Source organism: Zosterops lateralis (genome assembly GCF_965231275.1).
Source record: "Zosterops lateralis genome assembly, chromosome: 4".
Taxonomy (NCBI): domain Eukaryota; kingdom Metazoa; phylum Chordata; class Aves; order Passeriformes; family Zosteropidae; genus Zosterops; species Zosterops lateralis.
In genome coordinates this window covers 58,917,007-58,944,947 of record NC_139765.1, presented here as the reverse complement: position 1 = coordinate 58,944,947, position 27,941 = coordinate 58,917,007, and the positions used below count along the sequence as shown (strand labels likewise).

The 27,941-nt window shown below is 40.0% G+C and overlaps 2 protein-coding genes across 2 annotated transcripts; both read left to right on the top strand.

Annotated features, from left to right (window-relative positions):
* Positions 1 to 3,725: 3,725 nt before the first annotated feature.
* GTSE1 (G2 and S-phase expressed 1) lies at positions 3,726 to 14,785 on the top strand (the record flags this gene model as incomplete). Its single annotated transcript, XM_083860323.1, has 11 exons — positions 3,726 to 3,804; positions 4,497 to 4,560; positions 4,637 to 5,240; positions 6,358 to 6,528; positions 7,874 to 8,021; positions 9,198 to 9,575; positions 9,767 to 9,839; positions 10,251 to 10,493; positions 11,628 to 11,826; positions 13,335 to 13,475; positions 14,407 to 14,785. The coding sequence occupies 11 exons, from the start codon at positions 3,726 to 3,728 to the stop codon at positions 14,488 to 14,490; spliced, it is 2,184 nt and encodes a 727-aa protein (XP_083716449.1). The 3' UTR covers positions 14,491 to 14,785.
* Positions 14,786 to 15,358: 573 nt separating this feature from the next.
* TRMU (tRNA mitochondrial 2-thiouridylase) lies at positions 15,359 to 26,412 on the top strand (the record flags this gene model as incomplete). Its single annotated transcript, XM_083860305.1, has 11 exons — positions 15,359 to 15,446; positions 15,899 to 16,064; positions 18,179 to 18,285; positions 18,847 to 18,969; positions 20,124 to 20,296; positions 21,227 to 21,280; positions 21,796 to 21,862; positions 22,677 to 22,777; positions 23,830 to 23,974; positions 24,214 to 24,296; positions 25,486 to 26,412. The coding sequence occupies 11 exons, from the start codon at positions 15,359 to 15,361 to the stop codon at positions 25,630 to 25,632; spliced, it is 1,254 nt and encodes a 417-aa protein (XP_083716431.1). The 3' UTR covers positions 25,633 to 26,412.
* Positions 26,413 to 27,941: the final 1,529 nt, after the last annotated feature.

The following is a 27,941-nucleotide window of genomic DNA, read 5'->3' as shown; positions in this document are numbered from 1 at the left end:
CATGTCATGTGTAGCTGCAGATCAAGTAACACAGTTCATGATCATTTGGGAGCATCATGTGAAGAGCACGAGAGGAATATTCTGCCAATAGTTTGCTTTTCTATTCCTACCTGAGGGAAATGCAGTATATGCAGCTTACCTTCTGCAGGCATTCATGGTGTTTGGGTGATTGAGTTCCCACTGCGTCAGAATTCTTCTTGCAGAGAGGAAAAAAGCCTTTTTTATCCTCTTGTTTCCTTGCACAAAATGAGAAAATTTTCTCTCAGCACCAAGAAAAAGTACCTTCCAAGCCCACCAACTTGACCAACAATAATCTCGGAACACTTATGTGTCAATGAAAGATCTCAAATTAATGGTTTCTAGAGCTGATTTTGACACAGTTCTTCAAGAAATTCCCCCGAGCAGTTCACAAGGCAGGTTATGAGTAATCCCAATGACTGGCTTCTTTTAGCTGCTAGGATCTCTTGTTATAAACAGTAGCTCACTGCAGAAGTGTTGCCAAATTCATAACAACACAAGTAATGCACAGATGGAGGGTGGTGGTGTTGAAAAATGCAGCATGAGCTGTAACTTAGAATTACTTTCTATTAGATCACAGGCTATTTTGGGGTAAAGCTTAGTTCCTTGATACAACTGCAATTTGGTTCAAATTGCCTGGAGTGAAATTTCAAGCCACCATCATTTATGTGTGCTCTAATACTCAAATATATTTTATGAAAAAGCAGATGCCTTTTTTAAAAAAACTTTGACTTCTATAATATGATCACAGTCAATAAGCAGTCAATAAGCAATATATCACCACAAAACACCACATTTTGACACCTAGGCTTAGCAACAGAGTCACATACATCCTGTTATTTCCTGACCACCCGGAGCCATTAATTACCAAGAGGCTGTGCCAACACAGAATTTCTCCCAAGCTGGTGTTGCATGATCAGCTGTGTTAATGGTGGGTTTGGTATAACCAATTCAGTGCCCCTGTAATGATTTGTAAGGGCTTGTAAATAAACACATTCAAATTTGCAATTTATAAAGACAGACCAAAACCCTTCTTTCCCAAAACACTTAACTTCATAATCTTTAACTTTAAAATAACTGTATTTCTCATTTAACTGTTACTTTCAGCTTATTGTCACATGTAATTGCTACTAAGATAAATCTGAACTTGTGGTACATTTCTAAAGGATTTTGCCTTTCCTTCACATATGTCCTGGTTACAGCATTTATGTTTTTATATAAATAAAACTGGTTCCTTTAGTTTTATTAAAACAACTAGTAATTTCCAAATATGTCCTGGAAAAATCAGTTACACTCCAGAAAATTGCGGCTGAGTTTGTTGACCCATGTGACTGAAACAGTGTTACTGGAACCAGTGAACCTAGGAGGACAAAGACTCATTCTTCATTAGTAGTAATATATTAAATATAGAAAAATATTACAATTATTGAAGTCAAACAAAAAGACAGGAGAAGAAACTGAAATGAAATGCTTAAAGAAAAAAAATCTGCAACAAAGGAAAAACAATCAAATGGCATGGGATGACATGAAGTGCAGGGAGAAGTGCACACCTTACCAAATTGATCCTCATTGAAATCGCAAAATTTCATTTCCTTTGAGGAAATGAAGAATTTCCTTCCATGAAAGGAAATGAAATCTTGAAAACAGAACAAAGTGAAACAAACGGACTAGGTAGGAACGATAATGACATGAAATTGAATGGCAAGAAATAAAAGAAATCAATAAATTGAAATTGCTACATCCATAAGAGTAATTCAAGGAGCAATGAGGAAAACATCAAAGAGAATGGGTAGAAAACTCTGATGTAAAAGGCTGGAAGACAGAAACTGTAACAATGAGGATTGGCCTGTTTTACAAGGAACAAAGCTGGACAGTTCCCCATACAACCGACCACTTCCAGCCAGGAGGGGACTCCTCATGTCATTTCATGAGAGGGAGAAATGTGAGGTGAGCATGTTAATATTCAGCAGATGCCTATCTGTCCCAGCCATTTGCTGTGCATATCTGCCAATACATATGGACTTGCTATATACTTAAGTTAAATATATACTGCTTGTGGGGCTCCCATGAAAGGTAAAAATTTACAAATGGTCGACTGGAGAAAGGATTAGAGAGTATCTTATCTACGTGAAAATCTGCAGGTTATGATTAACTATTCTTATTCAGCTGATAAATTCCAGCTGATTGATTTAGTCATCCCAAAATACTTAAACAGAATACATCACTGGAATGTGATTTCTCATGCCACACACACATTATGAGAAAACCCTAAGCACTGCATTAAATATCAAGAGAAATGTGAAGCATTTCCTAGTGTTTTTTATGAACACAGTTCTACTTTTAAAAATTATTCTGGCAGGCTGCTTTAATGGGACTGATAATAATAGTCTGTAGCTGGGACTGACATCCATGGATCTCTTCCTTATGCCACTTTAGGGTTAGATATATTTCCCCTTCACAAAATCATAGGATCATTAGGCTGGAAAAGACCTCTGAGTCCAACCTTTGACTGAACACCACCTTGACACTAGACCGTGGCGGTGAGTGCCACATCCAGTCTATCCTTGAACAGCTCCAGGATGACTCCACCACCTCCCTGGGCAGCCCATTCCAATGCCTCATCATGCTGTCCGTCATTAAATTCCTCTTATGTCCAAGCTGAACCTCCGTTTAGCTTCACTCTTAAAGTTAAGCTACTAGGACAACCACATCCAGCAAAGGTATCCAGGACACCAAAGGAATGGGCGCGCAGGCCCCATCGCAGCCGTCACGGCCTCAGGGGGAGACCTTCTACAACGCCCACACCCTGCTGAGGCTTTCCCTTACGCTGCTGCCAGCACCGCGGCTGCGGCAAGCGGGGCTGCGCAAGGACGACTCGCAGGGGTGACGCACCACAGCCAGAGCCCGCCCAGGGGCAAGGACGGCGCAGAGTGAAGCGGAGAGGGGCAGTGGAGCCTGCGCAGCCCAGCTGGCTGTTGGAGGCCCCTCCTAACTACAAGCCCCAGAATGCACCGGAAGCGCCCGTGTATCCTTCGAACCCGCCAGTGAGAGCGCGAGGGGCGCGTCACGTGGCGGGGCGCGCTTTTCAAGTCGGTGCGGCTGCGCGGCGCGGCCCGTGCGCGGTGGCGGAGAGCGGTGAGCGCGGGGGGACGGAGATGGGAACGGCGGCCCGGGGCCTTCCCCAGAGCCCCAGCGTGGGGCCCGTTTCCCGCGGCGGTCAGGGAAGGGCTCGCCTGAGGTGGGGCGCTGGGCGGTCGGCGGGATGGTGAACTGTGTGGCATCCCATAAACCACCTCTTCGGTGGTGCCCAGCGAGAGGACGAGTAGAAATATTAAATTAAACTACACCATAAGAAGTTTAATTTCAGTGTGAATAGGAACTTTACATCGAGGGTGGCGGAACATCGGAATAGGCTGCCCAGGGCGGTAGTGAAGTCTCCATCTCTGGAGATATTCCTAACCCACCTGGAGGCGTTCCTGTGTAATTTGCTCCAGGTGCCCCTGCCTTGATACGGGATTGGAGTAGATGATCTCCAGAGGTCCCTTCTTACCCCAACTACTCTGTGACTCTGTGTGGTAGTCCCTAAATATGAGACTCTTCAAAGGGAATGTTTACCTCCTCACTAATTCAGCAGTATCATCAAAGTCTGTGATCCTGTTTTTCGGTTTGGGGTATTTTTTAAACCTCTTCTATATTTTCCAGGTACTATGGAGGGAAAAAAAGAAATGTCAGAACATAGCCTGAGTCACTTGGCTGAAGAGAAACGGGATATTTGCATGAGCAATGGTAGGTGGAGAACATGGTGTGTTATTCTCTATGTGGTATATCCCCTTTTATAGGTTAGGACAGCTCAGATCAATACACATCCTCTGCTTTATATCATGTTCTGTGTACTCACTTTGCTTGGGTGGGCTGCTGTTGCCAGTCCCAGAAGCCTCCTGAGGACCTTGTAGAGCATAGTGCTAAAGCTTGTGAAATAGTGACTGATGTCATCAACCTCTCCTCTATATAGCTAATCTGAGCTCCTCCCTTATCCATCAGCTGCTGATTTGTTTAGTGTATATATTAACTAATAAGAAAAGTAATCTTTCTCACTGGCTTCTGCTACTGTTCTGTGGTAGCCTGAACAAGAAAAGAACTGATGAATGGGACAACTGTATTGTCACACGGCTCTAGATTACTTGTTCTCACTTATTTTGATTGGAGGCTGCTGATAAAGGTGCATTCCATGTTGCTGTTACAGCTGCTTAGAAATGACCATTAAGCTGCTTCACAATATTTGGGCAGCTCAAATTTTGATCATATGCACAATTGTACCTTAAATTTCTTGGATCTAAAATACGTTTTCCTAAATTTAATATTTTAAACTTGGTAACTAAAGCTTTTTTTTTGCCAGCTGCCATCACTCACCAAATTGTCAGAGCATAATGCAATCATTTTCATTGCAAATCCATGTTGTGACAAAATCCTTTTTATAGTTTCAGACTTTTCTCTTCTGACTGATGAAAAGTTTGATTTTGACCTTTCCCTCTCTTCAACAAGGTAAGCTACATAAGTACTGTAGACCCTTCAAAATGGACACACGTGAAGTGCTGAGCTAAATTATTTTTCTTTGTAGTGGAAATGAAGATGAAGTTTTTGTTGGACCCGTGGGACATGAAGAAAGATGTATTGCTGCCAGTATTGAAGCAAAAAAGTGTGTTTCTGCTTCTGATGATAAACTCCTGTGGAGCCCACTTCAAGGAGAGAAATTTGTGGAAATTTTCAAAGAAGCTCATTTGTTGGCACTGCAAATAGAGACTGGAAGCAAGAACAAGGAGACCAAAATAAGTCAATCAGAAGAACAGGACAACAAGATTGTAGAAACATTTGTGGAGGACTCAAAGTCAAAGCTGAAGATACTGAGAAACAAAAGTATAGAAATAACTCCAAGGGCCATTAACCGGGAGACGTTCTGTCTGCAGGACAGCCCGGCATGTCAGCTGCCACCTTGTTTTCAGAAGGCATCACATGAACTTGTGTCAGATGGCGAAGTACATGCTCTTCCTGCTGCTCCTAACAGGAGCCCTGTTAAAATTTGTGTGTCTCCTACAAAACATGCCAGTTTGCCCCTGACAGAGGAACAGAAAACTAAGGAAACAAATAGAAAGGCAATTGGCAAGCTGCCAGTGGCAAAACTGTCATCTGCTTTTGGAAAGAGCAATTTGTTGGCAATTGACAAGGTAAAGTCAGGTTCTGGGCAACATTTTCTTCAAGTCAAATCTGTGTTTTAGGAATACTTAACCTGTCTACAATCTTGATTTTTAAAAGTGAACTTTAATCTTCTGATGCTTCTCTACCTCGTAAGACCCTTAGTCAGAAAATACATATAGAGGAAAAAAAAATGAGGGTAGGTACTATGGTATAGTAACCAATTACTTTGTCAATTATGACAATGTAGAGCATTTGCAAGTAAATTTCAGTTGCAATCTTTTTTTATAGTGAATACTATAATTCTTGGCTTCACTTCTAACTGGTTTCTGACACTGCTGTGTTGCTGGTAAAATTATACACTGTTACACTTCATGTGTAATTTTACACTTAATTTTGCACTTAATGTGTAAAAGTGGCTTTATTTACTGTTAATCCTTGTCAATGGGAATCAATTCTGGGATAGCAAGAAAGCAGTTGTGATAGTGACCTTGTGAGCACAAATCCCGGTCTTGAGATAGAATATCTTTTGGATTTTATTGCTCTACACTTTATAGCTTAGGCTCTAATATGTATTACAGATTTTACTGAAGATGTGATAGGGGCTTCTTAAGAACCATCACCTATAGAAATTACAGGACTTTGATTTTTCTTTGTAGCTTAAATTTCTTCTTGATTTTTTTGTGCTATAAGAAAAGACATTATCTTAAATGCTTCAACTAGGCAAATAATACCCCACTGTCTGAACAGTTTGTATGATGCAGTCTACTACTGTAATGTCTCACCTTTTTGAAGCCAGAGTAAAGTAAAAGAATAATAAATGGGAACTCCAATATAGTTGTAAGGTACAGCTGTTACAGTGTGTATGGAACACTCTGTAGATTAATATGATCATGTGATTTGTAATGATGAATTGTTGCAGAACTGTCCTTAAGTTGCTGTCCAGTATCTGGGTTCAAGCATATCCAAGTACTTGGCCAATACATTCAGTAGACTTAGTTCAGACTGTATTTGTCTGAAGACTTCACTGGATTTGGAGGCTTCTTCATTGACTGCTGTCTCTGTTTCTGAACAGAATCAATATAAAAAGCTTTATAATGATTTCTAGAAGCACTAGTAGCTTTTAAAATGTTGTATTGAAATTTGCAGCTCAAACAAGGAAAAAATACTAGCATTTCTACAAAAAGAGACATGACCAGCATGGAATCATCTGAAGATGTAATTTCTGATAAACCCAGTATTGCTTTAGATGCCATTGAGTCTGCATTCAGTAGCAGTTCCTCAGTGCAAGACACAAAAGTCCTTCCTGCACCAAGTAAGGTAATGGCAACCCTCCTTAATATGAAAAGAACTTCTGTAGTATTTCTGATGAAAAGAAATTAATATAGCTTACTTTCTAATTTAATTTAAAGCTGTTGTGTAAAATGATTTTAAGGAAAAGTAATCAATGCTTTATATTTGCCATTCTTGAATGTGTGCTCTAAGTCTGTAACAGATGAATGTACTTAAGAGCAACTACAAATATGTTGGATTAACAAGCATGCCTTTGTTTTTAAAGCACTAGCTGCAGGTAAGTGATGAGCAGTTTCCTGTAAGTTTTTGATGTGGAGTTAACTGTACCATATGAAAATGTTGCCATAATTTGCATGAAGGTAGTATACCTACAGCTGTCAGTTGCTTTGAAGCTTTAAATGCTTATTGTAATGCCACTTCACTAAACCACAGAATTGCTGAGAGTGGAAGGGACCTTTTGAGGTCATCTGGTCCAATGAGCTGCTCAAGCAGGACCACATGGGGTCATTTGCCAGGCACGTGGCCAGACAGCTTTTGAGTGTCTCCAAGGGTGAAGTCTTGGCAACCTCAGAGGGAGGCAGTGCCAGTGATCGGTGACCCCTGAAGAAAGAAAAGTGTTTCTGATCTTCAGAAGTAGAACCTACTGTGTTTTACTCTGCCCATTGCCGCTAGTCCTGTCACTGGGCACCACTGGCTACTGTCCTTTCAGATATTTCTACGTATTGATGAGATCCACCTTGAGCCTTATCTTCTCCAAGCTGAGAAGTCCCAGCTTTTAGCCTTTCCTTAGGTGAGAGATACTCCAGTCCCTTAATCATTCTAGGAGTCTTTTGTTGGACTCTTTCCAGTAGCTCTAAATCACTCTCATACTGGGGAGCCTGGAACTGTATGGAGATCTTCAGGTGTGGGCTCTCAGTGCTGAGCAGAGAGCAGGATCACCTCCCTTCACTTGCTGGCAACACTCCTCCTTGTGCAGCCCAGGGTACTGTCAGCATTCTTTGCTGCAAGGGTGCATTGCAGACTCATGTTCAGCTTGTCCACCAGCACTCCCAAGGGCCTGCTCTGCAGAGCTGCTTTCCAGCTGGTTGGTGCCCAGCATATACTGGTGCCTTTTTTATTCTTTAATTTCTTTAAATCTATATTCAAGTTTGTGGCAGGAATAGAAATAACTGCCTCCTAGATCTGATGTTCCAGTTCTGTATAATAATACAGATACAATTACAATGAATTTTCTCTTAAGAAAATTCACTTTTTAAAGTGTAATCTGAGTTAAGGAGCTCCTCTAAAATTCACAAGTTCACAAAGTTACAATACCAAGACAAATAATGGCAAAATAATGTGTTAAATAGGGCATCTTTTTCTTTTGGTTCAGCCTGGCTTAAGGAGAATGACATATCTGAAATGTCCTGGTGTTGCCAGTGGTCTCACAAGAAAGATTACATCATCATCTTCATCATCAGTGTCCAGCATGAACTCAAGTCTTAATTCAAGTTTATCCATTTCTCCTATAGGCAAAAAAGGTAATTGCTTTTACTACAGATTTGTGACACAAATCAGTTTTGAAATAGTTAAGCATCTTCTGGACTTTGCATTTGGAAGCGTTTTAATGGTGTTCAGTACGTTTGAGCACTAAGAAATGTTTTGTACGGAGAATAATATTTTGTAGGCTAGCCCAGTGAATCCCTGTGGACCAAAGATAAATGTTAGACATACATAACTTGTAGATTGACTAGATTGATACAAACCTGCTGCCTACGTGTGAGCATGTGGCACAGCTAGGAAGGAAGCAATGCCCCAGGAATTCTGTTCCCTTTATGCATGATCTCCTCTATTATAACCAAGAACGTGAGCTTCTGAATGCTCTGAGCTTGTCTGACTGGAATTAAAAGAAAAAAACAAAATACCAAAACAACTGAAATTTGGAAGGTGGAAGGCATTATTCCACGTTTCTGTAAGCCTAAATAAAGGATGAGCTTTACTCAAGCAGATGGGAAAAACACCTTTAGAGAGCTAACACAGCCAAGAGGCTTGTACTCTATTGAGACCATCATTTTGACCATTTCAGTAAGCCTCAAAGGATCAGAAAAATAGTCTCCTAAAAGTAATGACAGATGTAAGGACTACCGTTCTTGTACATCTATCAAATACCAAGTTTGAGCAAATTTTTATTTTGCACCTTGTTTCTGGGAGATCAATAACATTTTTTAAAGCTTAGTAAGAACTATTTTATGCAATAGAACTGTCTAATCAAGATTCATCCCATTAATGAACATAACCTACAGACTAAAAGTAAGAACTTGACAGAAATCTGGGAAAAATACTTGTGCAGTAGTTTAGTCTGTGGTGTTAATCAATGTAACTCAAACTATTATTTCCTTGAAAGGCTGCTTAAGGGAACAGAGCCAGCTCTGCTGGGAGTAAATGCTGGAAGTAATTGGAATCTACAAGCTGTTTTGGCATTCCTTGAAGAATATTCTTTTACTTGATTGCAGTAATTCAGGAATTTGGTGAGAAGACTATAGAATAAAATTGCTGAAGAATTTGAGGAAGAAATTTTCAGTAGTTGTATATATTCTCATTAAACTTGAATTGTTTGAAACTAAATTTAAGTGCTGTAAATTGCTCTTTTTCTTTCCTGTGTTAGTATAATTATTCTGCTTAGTCAAAAACTTCAGAAGTACAACTTTCTATTTCAGGAAAATCAGGCATGTCATCAAAAGCTAGTGTGAGTGGCTCTAAGCTTTCATCTGGTACAAGCAGGCTGGCCCTTGTCAGACCTACCACAGTGTCATCTCTGCAGGCTGCCAATACTGAGAAATCCAGGAAGCAAGTGAGATCAGCTAGTACTCCCAAAATATCTAGTGCTATAAGCCTGGCTAAATCTTCAGCTTCTGCAACATCATTTGAGGCTGCAGGCAGTGGAATTCAGAGACCAAGCTCTGTTGCTAGTCTGCAGCAGCTGTGTCAGCAGAAAAAAGATGGGAGTTCAACAAAAGGAAGCCTGTGTCCAAAGCCCAAGGCTAGAGTTTGGTCTGTTTCCACAAGTCAAACTAAGGCTCCTGGGAAGATTCAAGGTAAGCACATACTTTGTATGATCTGTCTTCTATTTTGGTTATTAAAAGCAAGTGTTACCTTGAAGATTTGTTATTTGTTTCATTACATGTCTGTCCACCTTTAGGGAGGAGTTAGTATTTAACTGAAAGACAACTGCTATAAAATAAATAAATATGAATCTGATAGCAATTAACAAAACTTTTCTCCTTAGATGCAACACCAAACAAATTGGAACCAAAAGCAACACCATCTCTTGGATTAACATTTTGTGGCACACCTGGAAGGTAGGGCTTCACTGAAAATTGCATGCATTGAGGCATCCTTCTTAGCATGCAACATGGTTGGGTGTTGTAACAGTCTTTTAAAACTTCTAATTTCACTGTCTAGTCTCTTGAGACCTGCCAAGTTAGGTGTGTTGATTCCTCTTGGAACTGATTTAAAACAAATCAAAACCCAGAACTAAATCGAATAACCTCTCCCACTCTATTCAGAAGAGGTTTCTTTGCAGTGCTAAATAGACTAAAATAATTCATAAAAGAATTCTTACCAAGTAAAGCCTTTACTATGCTGTGATTATCAACTTTAAGGTGACTACTGTTCCCTTACTGACCAAAGAGAAATGGATTTTTATTGTTTGGTAGAACAGTGTTATTCAGTTTGTAGAAGGTTTTGGCTAAGGCATGTTCCTCTTCTAGTGCCATGGCAGTCAGCACTCCTCTGAAAGCCTCAGAAGATAAGGTGTTCCAGAGTTTTTGTTTTCCTGAGAAGTCCACGACTCCTGCTAGTGTGAGACGGTCTGGCCTACCTACCCCTGTCCGTCGTATCTCAGGGTTCCCAGCAGTGACTCCAAAGAGTCTACCAAGAATGGCATTTTCTCCACATGCTGCATCTCTTCGGCAGAGCTTCAGCTTTTCTACCAATAAGACTTTTACAGCTGGGTAAGACAGAAATCTTCATATATGAAATGAGTATTGTAGGCCAGCTGCCTCTGTATGAATTCTAGTGATGACTCTTGGGTTTCAAGGGCCTCTGCTAAATGTTAGAATAAAGCATTTGAGCATAGAAGAGCTGTATAGGCCTAAGAAAATAACTTATGAATGGTAAAATGTACCATTCAAATGTACCCAAAGCAGCACTGAGGTAAGTCAATATCTAACACTAAAGATTTACAGTTTTAATAGGAAATTTTGTATTTCTTGAGCAAGGGAAAAACTTAAGACTTGTCTGATGCTCTGGTGTTATTTTGCTATTGCCTTCTGATTAAGGGAAATAGCTGACTAAAATGCATAATACTTTTAACTTTTGTTTTATATTGTTGCCAATGGTCTATATAATTACACTTTTTAAAGCATCAGTCAAAAAGCCAAGGATTTTGTTAACTTGAACTTTATTTTCTGAGTAGCTTATGTTCTAATTGTTTTTTTCTGTGAAAGTAGTGCTGCCTTCTTATATTATCTGCCCAGCATCTTCTGACAAAGGCCATATATAAATGTATGCAGGCTTGTTTTGTGGCTGGTGAATAGGAACTGTATTAAAGTAGGAATGATTCATAGCTAGAAAACTGTGTCATGTTACTTAGGCCAAAGGTCTCAAATAGTCTTTTCTCTCAAGGAAACAATTATTCTGTCTACAATGACTTTATCATACTAATCAGATTACAGCCTCTTGTCCTCCAGCCAGTGTCAGTACTTCCTTTCAGCAGGGACTGAAGTGGGTTGCTCAGTGATACATACACATATCAGTTTTTGCTAGCTGTTCCAACTTTAGAAAAAAACCAACTAAAATACCTTGTGTGAAGTTTAGGCCAGATGGAAATGTCAATTAAGATTAAATTCTTCATAATTCCTTTTTTTTTTTTTTTTTTTTTTTGCATGGGTAGGCCATACTTTTTCTGCAGAATGGAATGTTTTGTATTTTGTGGATAACTAGCATTTATTTGATAAAAATATGGGAAGCCTTTTTGTCATTAAAGCTTGGGGTAAAAAAGGAGAAAATTAGGTTAGAAATAGGCTTATCTTTAGTCTTTAATGCTGATTAAAGAACTCAATTATCACTTGTGCTCTTTTCCCTAGTCCTAAACCAAAACAAGAGAGTAAGACACAAACATCTTCAGAAGATGATACATCTCCTCCACCTGTCCAGCCTCTGGTACTCAACTTCTCACCAGAGAAAGCTGCTACAGAAGGAGTAGAAAATAAACTAAAAGAGGTGAAAGTACAAAATCAGCTGGCTGAAGTACAAGATCAGCTGGCTGAAGAGAAACAACCTGAGGTAAGAAATGACAATATATTTTCCTACAAAATTACTATGTAAACTGCTTGAATTATATCAAGATAAGGAATAAGTAGCGAAACTACTTCAGTATACATGAAGTTAAAACATGTTAGAATAATGAAATAATAGAATATTTTGAGTTGGAAGGGACCCATCAGAATCATCAAGTCCAGCTCCCAGTGCCCAACCACCCTCTGAGTGAAAAAGCTTTTCCTGCTACCCAACCTAAACCTCCTGACTCAACTTCATGATGTTTCCCTGAGTCCTGTCACTGATCCATGAGGATGAAAAGATTGGCACCTGCCTCTCTGCTTCCCCTCCTGAGGATGTTCAAGACCACAGTAAGGTCTCCCCTCATCTCCTCTTCTCCAGGCTGAACAGTGCCCTCAACTGCTCCTCATAAGGAGCTCCTCATAATTCCCCTCCAGACCCATCACCATCCCTGCTGCCTTCCTCTGGATGCTCTCAAATAGCTCCATGGGTTTTTTCATATTATGGTGCCCAATTGCCTGTAACCATGTGCACCCTCTAGTGTCTATATTTAGCACTGAACATCATATGTTCAATATTTCTATTAAGTGTGTTCCCATCTCAAATGCACTGTCAAATACTTGCAGATTGTATATTAAATTTCCACTTTTGGAAAAGTACTGTGAAATCCTTGTAGCTTCAATTAGAGAAGTAATGTTGCAGGGCAGTTTGTGTTGCAGCCTTAAAGCTCCTTCAGGGATTAAAAAAGCCCTCCAAACCCAAAACACTGCTGTAGCTAAATACAGTCATCTAAAAGGAGCACAAATCTGCATACAATGAGGGAAGATTAAACCCTAAAGTCCAGATAGCAGTAAACTTAAGTGTCAAGTTAATAGTTCAGTGGAAACTTCCCCCCTCAGGAGTGTAGTGGCTTCATGTTGAAGCCACAGGCATTAAGAAGAAAGGACTGAAGTTGTAGTTCTGAAACATTAACCTGACCAAGTGGGTATTGATTTACAAATACTGAGGTTTCGAATAATCTTTGGATTGATTACTTGATGTTATTGCATCAGTATGTTCCTTGTTAGCTTATTTGGTGGCATAAGGTGTGTTTTTAGAATGGCTTAGCACATGTTTGGGGTAGTTACACTGGACAAAAGGATAACTAGAGTGTGAAGCTGTAGAGAATAGTTTATATGGCTAGATAACATTGAACAATAATTGTAGTTAAATCATTTAACTGTTAACGAATCTTCTGTTTTAATTTTAACTCTATTTTTAAATGAAAAACTGTTTTATGCACCAAAGGATGTCTTTTTCCTTGTCTACTGCATTTTCCCTGTGATGCTAGCCAAAGGCAGAGTAGGAGCTAAGGTTTTTACACTGTGTGCAATGAATCCTGCCTGAAAAATAGCAAGCTGTAAGTTAAGCCTGATCTGTGATTATTGCAGCTGCATAAGCTAAATTGATTGCCTCGATGTATATGAAAGAAACTTAGTGAACAGGGAAGAAAACCTGAATATTTTTTTTTAAAGGCTTTATTGGTAGATATTGGAGCAGACAAATCTCTCCCACACACTTCTGAATGTGAAAGTAGACCTTTGATTGACCTTTCCAATACTCCCGAAGTGAGTAAGATTACTTCTCCAAAGCCTGTGTTATCTGGGCAGATAAAGGTAAGTTTTATTTAAATCATCTGGTGCAAGTTATGTTAGCAGAAAAATGTCAACTGGCTGCATACCCTTGTCTGCAGAGCAGTTCACAATACTGTAGGAATTATTTAATATTAGCTCAATATGATATACATAATTAGGTCCTCTTAAGAAAATGTCATGTTTAAAAAAAGTGTTCTGAACTAGAGCTCAGTGAGCAATCTGCAAATAGGAAAAGGAGGAGGATGGAGAAAGAACTTAGTACTTAAAGCAGTTGTTATAGAATAAAATTGTTCTGAAGCAAGAAGTGAATGTTGTCTTCAGTAGAGTTGGCATGCTTGTTCTTGTTTCACCTTTCTTGCACGTTTTCAGTTCTTGGCAGCAGCTCATTTTAATCAAAAAAGAAAGGATACCTCTCCTGTTTAGCTCCTCTCCTAATCCTCTTCTTAATAGAAGATGTGTGCTGTTGGAATCTGCTCTAAATTTTAGTGGCTGGAAGGTAGATGCCACTGTCAGATGAATACTGGTAACTGTGAGGCTGCAGCCTTTGACAAAAGGCTGAACTGAGTATCAGGCCTTTCAAATTCTGTCAAAAGAGGAGTGTTGCAGAACTCTGACTCTGGGGGGGCATGTTCAGAGGAGTTCAGAAGTGCTGTGTCCTGTCTGGATGGCACTGTCACTAGAATATGCATAGTAGTGAAACTTAGAAAAGGCTTTTAGGTTTTTAAGGTAAGTATGGGCAATAAGCACCTTGTGAGAGGCTTGTGCTTGTCTAAGAATGAACATGTTTTTAAAAACCTGAACACAAAAGCTTTAGTGTGCTGCTTGTATGTCTTCTAAATACTAATTGGAACCCTAAACAAGAAAAGTACTTGAAAATAATAGAGACTATAGCTGCTAGTAGCTATGCACAACAGTTGACTACACTGGCTAAATTTTACTGTTTTTCTTTCAGCTAATTGATTTGAGTTCTCCTCTTATCACTCTGAGCCCTGATGTAAACAAAGAAAATCTGGATTCCCCTCTACTCAAGTTCTGAATTTGAACTGGAATGAAGAATTCTTAGCAACTGTGATCTTTGAAGTGTTTCTGGTGTTATTCCTCATTTGTATAATTTTTTGAAGATGGCTGTAGATTGTCTGATGAACTGTGTTAACAAAATAGAATTCCAACAGTCTTGATAGAGTCAGTCTGATAATGGTTTTGTTCATGGATGTGCTGCAATGGCTCTATTTAAACTATGTTGCACAAAGGCAAAAAATTTTGAACTGGAATTCCAGTTTCTGAATTGGAAACCTGCCTCCTTACTTCCTACCTATTGTCATTTGATTCCTTTCCTCTACGTACAACAAAGTTTTAATTTAAAATAAATGAGTTGTTTGATAAACCTATACAAAATAGCAATTTTTTTTATTACATGCTTTGTGTAGTCTTTTCTAGTGTTTCACTAACAAATAATAGTATGTGGGTAAAAACTACTGGACTTCAGGGTCGCATAGTAAATTTAGAAATAAACATTTTAGTATTGAATGCCAGCATAATAAATCACCAGCACCACCAGAATTTCTGTGCTGCAAAGGAGAAGATAACAGCTTGTTACTGCCAGATGGTTCAGTCGTAGCTGCCCCCAGCTGGGATAAACTGCGGCTTATCCAAGGGTAACTGACATGAAGCACTCAAAGGGAGATTTTTCTTCTGGGTTTTTCTTTACCTAGCTCAGGGTGCTGTGTCCTGAGGCTCGGGGGCAGTGTGAGGGCTCGGGCCGAGCCCCTGTGAGGGTTTTGGGTGCCCTGGCGAGGCCCGAGCGCTCCCTGCTCCCTCCCCGGCCTGTCCCGCTTCGCCCCCCCTGGTGCCGGTCCCGGCGCGCAGGCGCGGTGCCGCGGGCGGGCGGAAGCGGCGGCGGGGCGATGCTGGCGGCCCGGGCGCGCCGCGTGGCCTGCGCCGTGTCGGGCGGCGTGGACAGCGCCGTGGCCGCGCTGCTGCTGCGCCGCCGAGGTGCGGGGCCGGGCCGGGGACGAGGGGAGTGAGGGCGGCGGGGCCCGGCCCTGCCTCGTCCCGGGCCGTGCTGCGGGGCCCGTCCGTCCCCTCTGGGTGCCCGCGGTGCCGGCGGTCCGACCGGCGCCTCCCCCGGGCGCGGCCCCACCTCGGGCCGGGGGAGCGGCCCAGGCCGCGCAGAGCAGCGCGGAGAGCCGGGCACCGCGGGGCCGGCGGGACGGCCCTAACGAGGGCGGGAGATGTGACTTCAGTCATGTCAGGTTGCTAGAAGGGCTTGGGTTAGCTATTTCGCAGAGAAAAAACCATAGCTGTACAGTAGCTGCACTGTAAAGCGTAGCACAGGGCTAGTCACATCCTCGGTAAGATACTAAAGCCATTCTTGAGGAACACAGGATTTGTGTCCAGGCTGGAAGAATTTTACTTTCTAAGTCATTCTTGCCTTCATTTCATAGGCTACGAGGTGACAGGTGTGTTCATGAAGAACTGGGACCCTCTGGATGAGCAGGGAGCTTGCACCATTGACAGAGATTGTGAAGATGCTTATCGGGTGTGCCAGAAGCTCGATATCCCATTTCACCAGGTTTCCTACGTGAAGGAATACTGGAATGATGTGTTCAGGTAGAAACACGTGTACAATAGCTGCTCTTTCAGTATATTAGTGTGGTATCATGTTGCAGTGAAAAGTAAGAATGGACAGGTAATGAGCAATGACAATTCTTTGCAGTTTTATCAATGATAAGAGAAAGCCCTGAAGCCTGTTAAATATTGAGGAATTATTTATTCTCTCGTTTGTATTTAAGGTCAGAATTTATATTTTGCTGTAATATGTTCTTTTTTTTAGGGATTTCTTCCTGTGTGAGTGTGTAGAAATTGCTCTGTTGCAGCTTATTTCTTCAGCTACTGATTTACTGGCCCAACCTTACTGAAACTTGAAAAAAAAAAATTAGTGGGCTACTGTTATTGTCTATGTATATAACTTACGCAGTGCATTTTACACAACGTGTGCTGAATCCAGTTTAGCACAAAATGATTGTGACCTAGCCTTGCTTCTTTAAACTAATAACAAATCTAAAACTGTTCTCTACAGAGGGTGCTCAGATTTTCTGTGAACTTGTTGTACTTTAGGGTAGTTCTACACAGGAAAAGCTGAGAGATTTTCTTGGAAGGTAGGACAAGAGGGGGCACATTGGTATAACAGCATAATTTATCTTTATGCACTGGACATAAGTACCTAAAAATTGTTCCTGATCTTCATGATCCCCCTTTAAATAGAGCTGTTATTACTTTATGTGAAACTGAGGAATAACCTGGTCATGCTACTTGTACTGCATGTTGAAATTACATTAAGCTGAGCACCAAACTTTTGGACAGTCAGTGAAGAAAACAGCAGAATAGCTCTTTTCTGGGAAAGTTCACTCCATTTTTCCCCTTTTGGTGCGAGAGAATGAGTAAGTGCTTACAAAACTTCTTGGAGTTTATTAGTACAGTGTTTCCTAACTTTGTTACAAGTGTCTTGGTTTGTTTCAGAATCCTTTTTTCTTTACTGTCATCACTGATCTTAATTTTACTCCTCCTCTGGATCTCTCTTTAAAGAGTTATTCACCATAAAACACCTTTTATAACGAGAACTGTTCCAGGTCTTGTCTTTTCCAGGGTTTATTCAAAGCCTGTTTCAGTTCTTTCTGCCAGAGAGAGATTCAGTAGACACCCTTCATTGCCCTTTCTCTGATTCTGTGCTTTACTAGAAGGTCTGAATTGGTGTGAGGGTGGCCTCGTGTTGACTCCTTTGTAGAACTCCTGGGGTACCATAAGAGTACAGTGTGAGCCAGCAAGAAGGAGGCAGCTCTGGGTGGACCCAGGTGATTTAATTGTTAGTATGAGTTGCTGAATTCAGAACTTTTAAAAAGGAGATAGAGAAAATAAGAGATATGTTGCTTTATATTTTAACGTAGTGTTACATGGTAAGGAAGAAGCAGTTGATTGTGTTTCAGATGGAGAAAAGCAAAACCAAATACGAGGATTGCTGTTGTTCTTTTAAATCTAGGCTGAACTCTCGGTTCTTCTTGATGCAGTGGCTACTGACAACAGCCTGACAAACACAATGATGTAGTGATAAGGCCTTTTGATATCTCAGGCTAACATTGTATGCTGGTTTATTTCATTAGTTATTATTTCAGTGTTTTCAAGTGTATCATACTAAGTAATTATGCAGCAGTGTAAAACTACAACATAACTTTGAGAAACTTTTAGAATTTCTAGAAAGGAAAGAAAAAAACAACAAGGACAGGAAAAAGCCTCTAAAATTAAGCCCCATGAGTGACTGCTTCTGGTGACATTATTGCAGCTGAAGTTACTGTCTGTTCAGTTGAGACACTCCTGGTGTGTAGCACCATATTGTCCCACTGAAAAATTAAATAAGGTTGTTTCATTCTGAAGGTAAGTATTCTGTGAGAGATGAGTAGGATGCGCCCTTAATAAAACAGGGTTGCAAGATTATAAGTGATAATTTATAATTCAATATAATTTAAGTGCACTTTGAAGAAAATCTTCCAGGCATTGGTTTTTTGCACATTAAAATCTAATGGGTATTTTATTTCTAACATAAAATGTTTACAGTGACTGGGTCTTCTCTGGGACTGGGACTTAGTTTTTCATGTTTAAACACTGTCCAGTTTCAGATAGTGCTATGCACATTAACAATTCTGATAGTCATTTGAATTTTTATTTTACAGTGACCTCTTAAAAGAGTATGAATTGGGAAGGACACCTAATCCTGATATTTTGTGTAACAAGCACATCAAATTCAACTACTTTCTGCACTATGCTATGGATAACCTTGGTAAGGCATTTTCAAGTGTGTCAGTACCGAGTGTGTGCCATGAAAATGCTTTAAGGAAACAAACTCTTTAAAGGTGGGGAAATATCTGAGTTCATGTGCATGCCTAACTCATCTCTGTAGTAGCATGTCAATAATAGCAAAGTATTTTGTTTTAAGATTGCTTTTACAAAAAGAATCAGGTTCAGGTTGGGAGGGACCTTTAAAGGTCATCTAGTCCAGCTCCTCTGCCCTGGGCAGGGACATCTTCCACTAGATTAGGTTGCTTATATGTAGGAACAGATTTATTTTAGGGACATGCATTGACCTGACCGTTAAGTTTTACATTCTTAGGTAGTCCCTAAAGTACAAAAGCACAAGTGCTGGCATGCTGGTGAATAGTTTGCAGTATTTAAATAGCAGGAGTACAAACAGCAGGAGTACAATTATTGTCTAATACTTCTCTATAGGTTTTCTTCTTTCACTGCTTTCTGCTTTTCTTACTGTGTGTTTGCAATTGTGTTTTGAACTGTGAATTTCAAGTTTGTGCCTTTATGTTGTGTTTGGTTTTTCTTTCCTTCATAGGAGCAGATGCAATTGCTACTGGGCATTATGCCAGGACCTCACTGGAGGATGAGGAAGTGTTTCAACAGAAACATACTAAAAGACCACAGAAGCTTTTCAGAAACCGTTTTGAAGTTAGAAATAGTAAGTTGTGTCTTCACACTGTATTTTGTCCTACATATGAAAGAGAAATTTAAACTGTATTTGGTGTCACAGGATCAGGGATGTTTGTGACCTTACACACAATGATTAGTGATTAAACCCCAGCCTTTGTAGATGGTTGTTTGTGCTAAACAAGGCATTTACATCACTGAAAATGATCCTGACTTGCCAAGCATTACATTTTCTTGTTCTAAGAGTCAGATGAATATCTGATAAATGGTGAGAAGCATGCTCTACCCAAAGGAAAAAAAAAAAACTTGTAAACTAAAGCTATGCAAGGCTGCCACAGTGATGATTTTACATTACAAATTCCCTGCTTTCATTTCGTCACCCCTAGACTTAAAGGGGTTTATTAGTTTCTTTGTTTTAATTTTACTTTTGGAAAGTTGAAATGGCCCCAGCTGGACCTATGATCTGTATATGTGACAGACTGATTTACAGATGTTGTGTTTTGTGATGGGCTTCCTTGCCCCATGACTGAGATTTTGTATCACCAGTTGTGACTGAACTATTGGCCTGTAGTTTGTGTTCGAGTCAAGAAACACATAAGTAGTGTTTGTACATCAGTAGAGCTATTCACTTATAAAGACGGGGGCAGAATATGATTGAAAAACTGTACCAATTCTATTTCATCTGGGTAATCAGGAGATTTCATCTATTTAAAAAAAAAAAAAGATCAAGCTCTCATCTCTGAGCATTGGTAATAATTCCACACATTACTCAAATTATTGATTTCTGGTAGGGTGATTTTAGGGCAAAACAGTGTCTTTCTGAAGAACAATATACTCCAAGGTATTTGAATCTTCATTTTCTCTTTCACAGGAAATGTGAAAGTTGTTTGTGCTTTTTGTGTTGTCACTGTCCTTGCCAGTGACACATGCACTACTGAAATAGATGAGGCCCTGTAAGTCTTCTAAAGATTCTGCATAGTACAAAACCAGAATCTTCTAGATCTTTTTAGTGATGAGAAAATATCCAAGTGTTCTTGTTAGATTTTTAAAAACATGTAAAATACTGTCTCTAACATGTATTTGAAAATAATAAATATGAAATGTTGATTGGCAAACAGAATACAAAAGCAATTTGAACTATTGCTTGTAGTTACGTTGAGTTGTTTGATGTGTTTCACTTTGCAGCTGTGAAACTCCTTCAAGGGGCAGATCTCTTTAAGGACCAGACGTTCTTTCTAAGTCAGATTTCACAGGATGCTTTGAGGAAAACCATCTTCCCTTTAGGGGATTTAACAAAAAGCTTCGTAAAGAAGATAGCAGCAGAACATGACCTTCATCATGTGCTAAAGAAAAAAGAGGCATGGTAACACTTAACACTCTTTTGATTTGTATTTCTCTATAAAACAACTTTTCTGAGCTTTTTGAACTTTAACCTGTGATAAGCCATCCATTTCTATACTTGGAATAATATAATAGATTGGGAATAATTTTTCATGGCTGGCTACTTCCTTAAAAGTACTTCTAGGAGTACTTTTTGTGATTAGTTGTGTATTTTAGCTTGTATCTCAGAAGAACTAAGATGGAAGTGAATGTGTAGGATGCTATGAGCCTAAAGAAAAGCATCCGCTATCACAGCAAGGGAGAATCTTTTGTTCTTTATTCTCCATAGCTTTTAAGAGCTTCCTCACTTACAATTATTTCTCACTATGTCTTTAGAAATTGAATCATACTGTTTTTCCCATTACGCTTTAAAATAATAAAGTTATGTTTCTCTGAGAACTAAGACTTCATGAGTTGATCTTAAAAACTGTAATGCAGACTGTAGTTATGTTGCTGATGCTGTCTTGATTGCTTTTCATGTTTATATTCAGCTTCAGTAAATGGATGCTTGAAGATTGTCAGCAGTAATTGGAAGGAAAAGAAAAGCCTATTTAGTTCTGAAAATGGGTTTTTCCAAGAGATGGACCATCACTCTATTATTTTGTTACTTTTGTACTTTAATATGAAAGAGACGTCTGTTTTTAATATACATACAATCTAGTCACCAAGGTTAATGTACTTATTGAACAGATTATTACCCTTCTTACTTCTGTGGTTACAGCTCTCACTGATTCTGTCTAGAATTAGTTTACCTATGTTGCAGCAGGTGTTGTGGATTTGTTTATGAGATGCCTAAGATAGTTTGGGATACATGGGAGGGGAAAAAAATCTTGGACAGATTATTAATAGACATTATTTCAAATGTTTTTCTCTGCTTTTGTGTATTCAAGTCTATCTTTCTTTTTCAGAGTATGGGGGTCTGTTTCATTGGTAAAAGAAACTTCGAAAATTTCCTTCTTGAGGTGAGCAGCACTAAATCTCTGACAATCTTTGTTTTGTTCTAGTGTTCAGTTTTTAAAACACTGTCTATAGAAAGTTCTCTAGCAGCTTGTGGCCCTCTGTAAGCAGCAATGTCCCACCTCCTTTTGCAGTCACAAGCCTAGTTAGAGGCTGACACCCACAGCCTGTAGGAAGCATCTTAGCCCTCTGCCAGGTGTCACTCATTTTCTGGAGCAGAAGAGTGAACATGCGCTCCTGTGCCTGCCAGGCTCTGACAAATGATTGCAATGTGAGAGGGACAAAGTGCTGGATCCTGCTGTCTCCTGACAAATGTGAGGATAGGGGAAGTGAAGCCTAGAATAACTGCTCATAGGGACTGCCTATGAGCCGTGTCGAGGAGGAGTCAGTAGTCTGCTTGGGCAGAGTTTGCTTCTTGAAGAGTTATTTTTTAGCTTTGAGAGAATGTAGTGGCAGAATCTGAAATATACTATGAGGTTTTCTTGGGCTGTCTTGTGACTTACCTCTTCCTCTTTGTTAGTATTTGGAACCTCAACCAGGTAACTTTGTTTCCATTGAAGATAAGAAGTTGATGGGAAGACACAAAGGTAATTGGCTACCCCACCTTAATAACTTAGTTTTAGATAAATGGAACAATACCACTTATATTTGGAGGGACAAAATTTGGGAAGTTCCAAAGGAGTCTACAGGTTTTACCCAGTTTGTTAAACCATGGAATATTTGCTGTATACAGTAATAGAGCTTTGAACTACCACTGATTCTTGGTTATTCGTTCCATATTGCAAAAAAAGCAAATAATTATTAGGGTTACTCTGTTGATACTAAGTAGTTGTTATTTTAATACCAGGAGACCATTGCTCACTTAATTCCTTCAAAATGACTGTGCTTCAGTTCCATATTCTTCAGTACCTAAACTTGACAGAAGAAAATGCACCTCAGTGATGCACAGCAGGGTATCATCAAACATGGGCAACTTAACTTTTCCTTTTCTCCTGTGTGTTCTTCCTTTGCTGTCCTCAGTTCAAGCTGCCAGAACTGAGTTCCTCTCCCAAGTGATTTATGATGATAGGATGTTATACTGGTGCATAAAAGGGAGACTGGCAAGACTGAATGGTAGATAACCCACAAATTAAGACTGAAGTAAATAAATGTATGTCTTTTATAAGACCTAGGAACGCTACAGTTGAAATGATTAATTTGTAATCTTCCGTTTGCATTTCAGGTACAGATGAAATTTCGAGTAAATGTTAGTTTAGTTTGTGGTTGGCCCTCTTCTCTAAGACAGCTTGGTTTGTTATTCTTTGTTTAGTGGTAAAGTTTTGGGGAAATGATTTTAATGTGTTCTTCTGAAAATAAAAGATGGAAAGTTGCTACCAGCTTTCCGTTTTCATATTTCTTTAGGTTGGTTCCTCTTCACAATAGGCCAGAGGGCTCGGCTGGCAGGCCTCAGTGATGCTTGGTTTGTTGTAGACAAAGATGTCAGCACTGGAGATGTCTTTGTGGTGAGTTAATTAACAGTGGGTTTGCAAATGACCGATGCATGCATTTTGTGACTGCTGCTGTATGGAGCTTGAGCCTAACCTGGGCAGAATTCTTGGCTTTCCTCTTGGGCAAACAAGAACCAACTAGCATAGCACAGCAGATGTGAAACATCTTTTCTAAACAGGCTTTTTATAAGTACCAAGTTGTTTTAGATTTTGGCATAGAGTTTTTCCAAGCAAAGGGCAAATACTGAAAAGAATCAGCCAATCTCTGAGCTCTCATTTTCTACTCTAAAGCATGAGGGTAATAAATAAAGCGTAATCATAGTTATTATGACGTGGTTTATAAAATGTGTATTACCTTGGTTTATGATATATTGCTGCTTTGTTTTTGTAGAAAAAGAATGAGGAGCTAGGGACACAGTTTTATCATTTTGAAAACTGAGACAGAATATATATGCTAAACAATAAATAATTAGTGTGTTAATGGCTAATGATATGAGGCGATGCAGAGTTCTGCAGCTTGCTAGCATTGATAATATTTCTTCCTGTTCATGCAGTTGTTATTCTTCCCGGATACTGATGTGATTATAATGAGGTGTTTTGCTGCTTGTTGATAAGCCAGTGCAGGGGACTATAATCAAATGAGAATTGAGAAGAAACAGACAGGAGCACTCAGAAGAATTTTTATGTCCTGCAGCAAGTTTGTCAAAGGCAGTGCCTTTGCTGGGGAGGTGTTCATCTGGGAAGCTGCAGAAGAGGGAGGTAGCATCTTGCTGAGATTGTAAACTATTAGGGTAAAGAGAGTCATATTTCTGAACTCAGGCTGAAGAAAGCAGAAATGCATTTGGAGGGAAAAGCATACAAGAAGAGAGACGTGACTCTGAGGAGTAGAAGACTGACAAATCATTCAGGCTTGCTTTAGCCTAATTTAATGCTAATAAATGTTTGCTTTCTTGCTCATACTGCCTTCGTTTTGCTATGGCTTGATGCTTCTTCTACATTTCATGCTTCACTTTACAAGTTACATGCTCTTTGGCAAAAACATCAGCAATAAACAAACGTATTTTAAGGCACCATCAGGAGATCACCCTGCTCTGTACAGAGACCTCCTGCGGACAAACCGAGTGCACTGGATAGCAGAGGAGCCTCCGGCAGAGCTCGTTAGAGAGAAGATGATGGAGTGTCATTTCAGATTTCGGCACCAGATGGCACTAGGTAGTCAAACCTTGTTTTTCTTTTGTCTCACTCAGTTTGTGAAACTCTGCTAACAGGTTCATGTAGTTCTGCAGTAATAGTGGATAGGTTTTGACTTGGCCTTCTTGTTCCTGCAGTGTCTTACAAAACAATTCTGTGCAGTAGTATCTTGGCTCAGATCTGTTTAGCCTTAGTTTTCCAAATTCTTTAGTGTGAACGTAATGGTTAACTGTCAGGTGTTTGATCATTTTCTGCTCTAGTGCCTTGTGTCCTGACTCTAAACCAAGATGGGAGTGTGTGGGTAACACTAGTGAAGCCAGCAAGAGCTATCACACCTGGACAGGTAAGTTATTAGAAGTAGTTTTCCTTCCATTTTTGTGTTTTACTTTATCTGGCTAATAAAACAGAATAGCATTTTTATTAGCTGGAGCCAAGTAATTAATTTATTTGCATGTGAGAGTGGTTAGCTCTATTTTGACTGTTTATCAGCTATTTCCAGGGAGGTTGTTTCTAGTTCTAATGATCTGTTGTTATCTGTATAGTCTAAGAAACTTGCTTACGAATTCTAGAAATACATGGAAGCATCTCTGGTAATCAGCTGTATATGCAGAAATGGAAGCTGCTATGGTTTGCAAGAAATAGATTTTAAAAGGCATTAATTTGATAATTGCCTGCTTAATATGGGTTTAGTGTTCAAACCTGTTTAGTGAGACTGGTGAATTCCATTGTCCTGCACAGAGCTGAGAGGAGGTGCTGTGCCTAAAAGGGATGCCTTTTAACATTGCCAATGTAAAGATACTCCATCACATTCCAGCACACTGGCTCTCAAGCATTCCCTTTATCCCTTCCTCCCAGCATACTCCACAATACTTAGGGGCCTGTGGGGCACATCAGGAGGGAAATTTCATGAGAACTGTTTGTAGGGGAGAGAAGCTGAGAAGAATCCAGCCAGAGCTTATGAGAGGCATGAGAAGCCCCTGAGTGCCAGGAGCTGCTGAAGCCTGTAACCAGGTTCTGTACTGCCAGGTAGTGAGACAAGGCAGGAGACCTGGGGCTCCCCTCTCCTGCAGGAACCTGCTGAGCACATCAGGGAGCTCCAGGTGCTTCCTTGGAGATGGTCTGCTGCCATAGTCCTTGGTCCCTGTCCTGTTTTGAGAAGTGCCACCATAGGCAAGGCACAGTTCTCTGGGGATGATCCAGTGAAGATGCAGATGATGTTACGTATGTTACCCTCTTTGGAGAGGAAACTTTCCAGCACAATCCATTCCACCTCAGTAACTGAAGAGTTCTGAGATAGCCTTGTAGAAGTTCACGATGAAATTTCCACCAACGTGTTCAAAAATTTACACTCATATGAGCCTACAAATCCTCTGTAATTTGGGGGTTTTGTTTCTCTCAGGTGTTTTTTTTTTTTAAGATTCAGACAGAGCAGATATAAATTGCTCACTGTTTAGCAGGTCTTGCACAGCCTGCAGTTGCTCACCATGGTTTTTGCAGCTGCTAAAATGACTTTCCCTGTGTTTATCTCCTAGTTTGCCGTGTTCTACAAGGGAGACGAGTGCCTGGGCAGTGGGAAGATCCTGAGGATAGGCCCATCAGTGTATACCTTGCAACAGGGAAAAAACAGAGAGGAGAGTCCAAAGAAGGAAGAGATTGACAAAATAGAACCAGCAACGTAACACCTGGGATTGTTTATTGAAGGACTTTGGAGAATTTGCTGCCTGAGAACAATAAAAACTATAATAAATGCAGTTCTTAAGGCCAGTAAACCAGAGAGTCCCAACTCTTGACTGTTAGCACTGAAGGAGTTTAAAAGTAAAGCCAGTCTGGTGCAATTTTGCTGGACTGTGTGGTGCTGTTTGTATTAATATGTATCAAGGGATGTCCTAAGGTGTTCTGTAATAGTAGTTATACATACAAGAATTTTAATACAAAAATCGTGTCTGAAACAATAAATTTATCTCTTATGTATAAATTAAATGCTTTTTTTTCCCCCTTACTTAAAGGTACCTGTCCCTAGTAAAGTACATATGTTATTTTACATTAAATGTGTGCTTGTGCTTTGACTCTGGAAGAGGAATGAATGACGTTTAAGTTCAGCATTTGGAATGAACTCCAGGCAACAGATACTTATTTTTCATTTTGGATAGTTTTATAGAAAATGCATTGGATTTATAACTGTATTAAGTAGTTGCTTCAGGTGTTTACATAAATCAGAATTACAAATTTTACAGGCTTAACAGTCTTGAATGTTAAATGTTTTCACACAACTGACTAATTTTCTGTTAACTGCTGAGGTCTGAGGCTGTTTTTTTTGTCTCCTGGAGAAGAGAATGTGGTGGTGTGCTTGAGAAAAATGCAAATTCACAGGTATTTCCTTATTGTGGATCATGCTTAATATAGACCTGATAATGATTGGATCTTGCCATGTCTCAAAATGGAGTAGTCTTAGGAAGAGCTGAATACTGCATCCAAATTAGATAGGTTTATAAAGACTGGGTACATATTGAGGATACCCCAAATTTCTAATAAAACTTCATTGGAGCAAGTTAGCAAAAATGAATTCCTGTCTTTCAGCATGGTGGTAGAAGGTAACTGTTCTTGAAGTACAGTTGTGCAGGAGCAGGACTTCCTGGTGATGTGAATTTTGAGATTTTAACTGGCAGTGAGATCCCAGGTTTGCTGAGAGCTGCTGAGCCAGTGCCTCATAGCAGGAAAGGTTAACCATGTTCTGCTTGTAGCACAGCTGGCATTGGATGCAATGAATGTTTGCTACAGCACCTGCAGAATAGAGGCTTTTTAATATATTCTCTGCTTCCCTCTTCTTGTTTAAGCATCCTTAACATTGGACACAGCAGTAATCCAGGATGGCTATTGCAGAAAATTCAGAAGCTAACATGCTGCTGTTTGGTAGAAACCTCTCCAGTTATGATCTCCATTCACTTTGTAGACTCAGAGGACTTTGATTTTTATCATCAGAAGTGAACCTCGTGGTTCTACTGAAGAATGCTCATCTGAGGTAGCGGTGAATATGGACAATGTTTGGTTAGTACAGACTCATTGAGAAGGGTGGAGGCTGCAAGCCCAGTTTCTTGCCATGATGACAACAAAGCCCTTTGACCTGGGGTGGTTGCTGCTCTGGCTCCCAGTGAACCTCACCACACTGCTGTGAGCTAGGAGTTAGTGGGCGTTTTTGAATTTCAAATTGCAAATAGCTTCTTGCATGGGATGCTTCACAAGAGGCTGCATGTGTCCAGCAACACCACACTTTCATCTTGAAACCAGCATTTCAAAACAGCTTGGAAACGAGGTAAAGGAGTGAGGTGAGAGCAGAGGTTGGTGCTGGGGTCAGGCAGCCGTGTGCCCTACGAGGTACCATCACTGACACCATTGCTCACACAGCCTTTGCCAAGGCTGGAATTTGCCAAGATTAAGCTTGAATGGGGTAAGAGCAGTCTGGCAGGTCAATTTTCTTTTCTATATATTTTGCAGAAGATTAGCATCAATGTGCTTTTTAAAATTCATTGGCTTTTAACTTTTTATTGGTCATTTCTTCTGCCACTTTGGGCAACAAATTGCAAGCAGATTATTTCACTTTCAAGTTGTCATGAAGCTTTTCAGGTCCTGAAATATTTGGTTTCAAAAGACACGAGCATCACTATTTGGAAAAGGACTTTTTCCTTCCAAAGTAGAAAATGTGATAACAAGATTAGGATCATGTAACTGAAAAACCACAACTCATGTCAGGTAAGTCTGGGTCTGAATTGAAGTCTCTGTTGTGCCCTTTGAATGTATTTGAAACCTGTGTTTCTTAGTGTAAAATGGCTAAAGAATTGCACTCCAAGTGCAGTTTTATTCCAGAAGTGCTTGTGGAAAATCTGTCTTAATTGCACTCTGGTTTTGCTCCATCTTGGCAGTGTTCCTGCCCCTGCTGGTGCAGGAGGACGGAAGTGCCCCCATGCAAGGAGAGCAGGGCTGTCCTGTGATT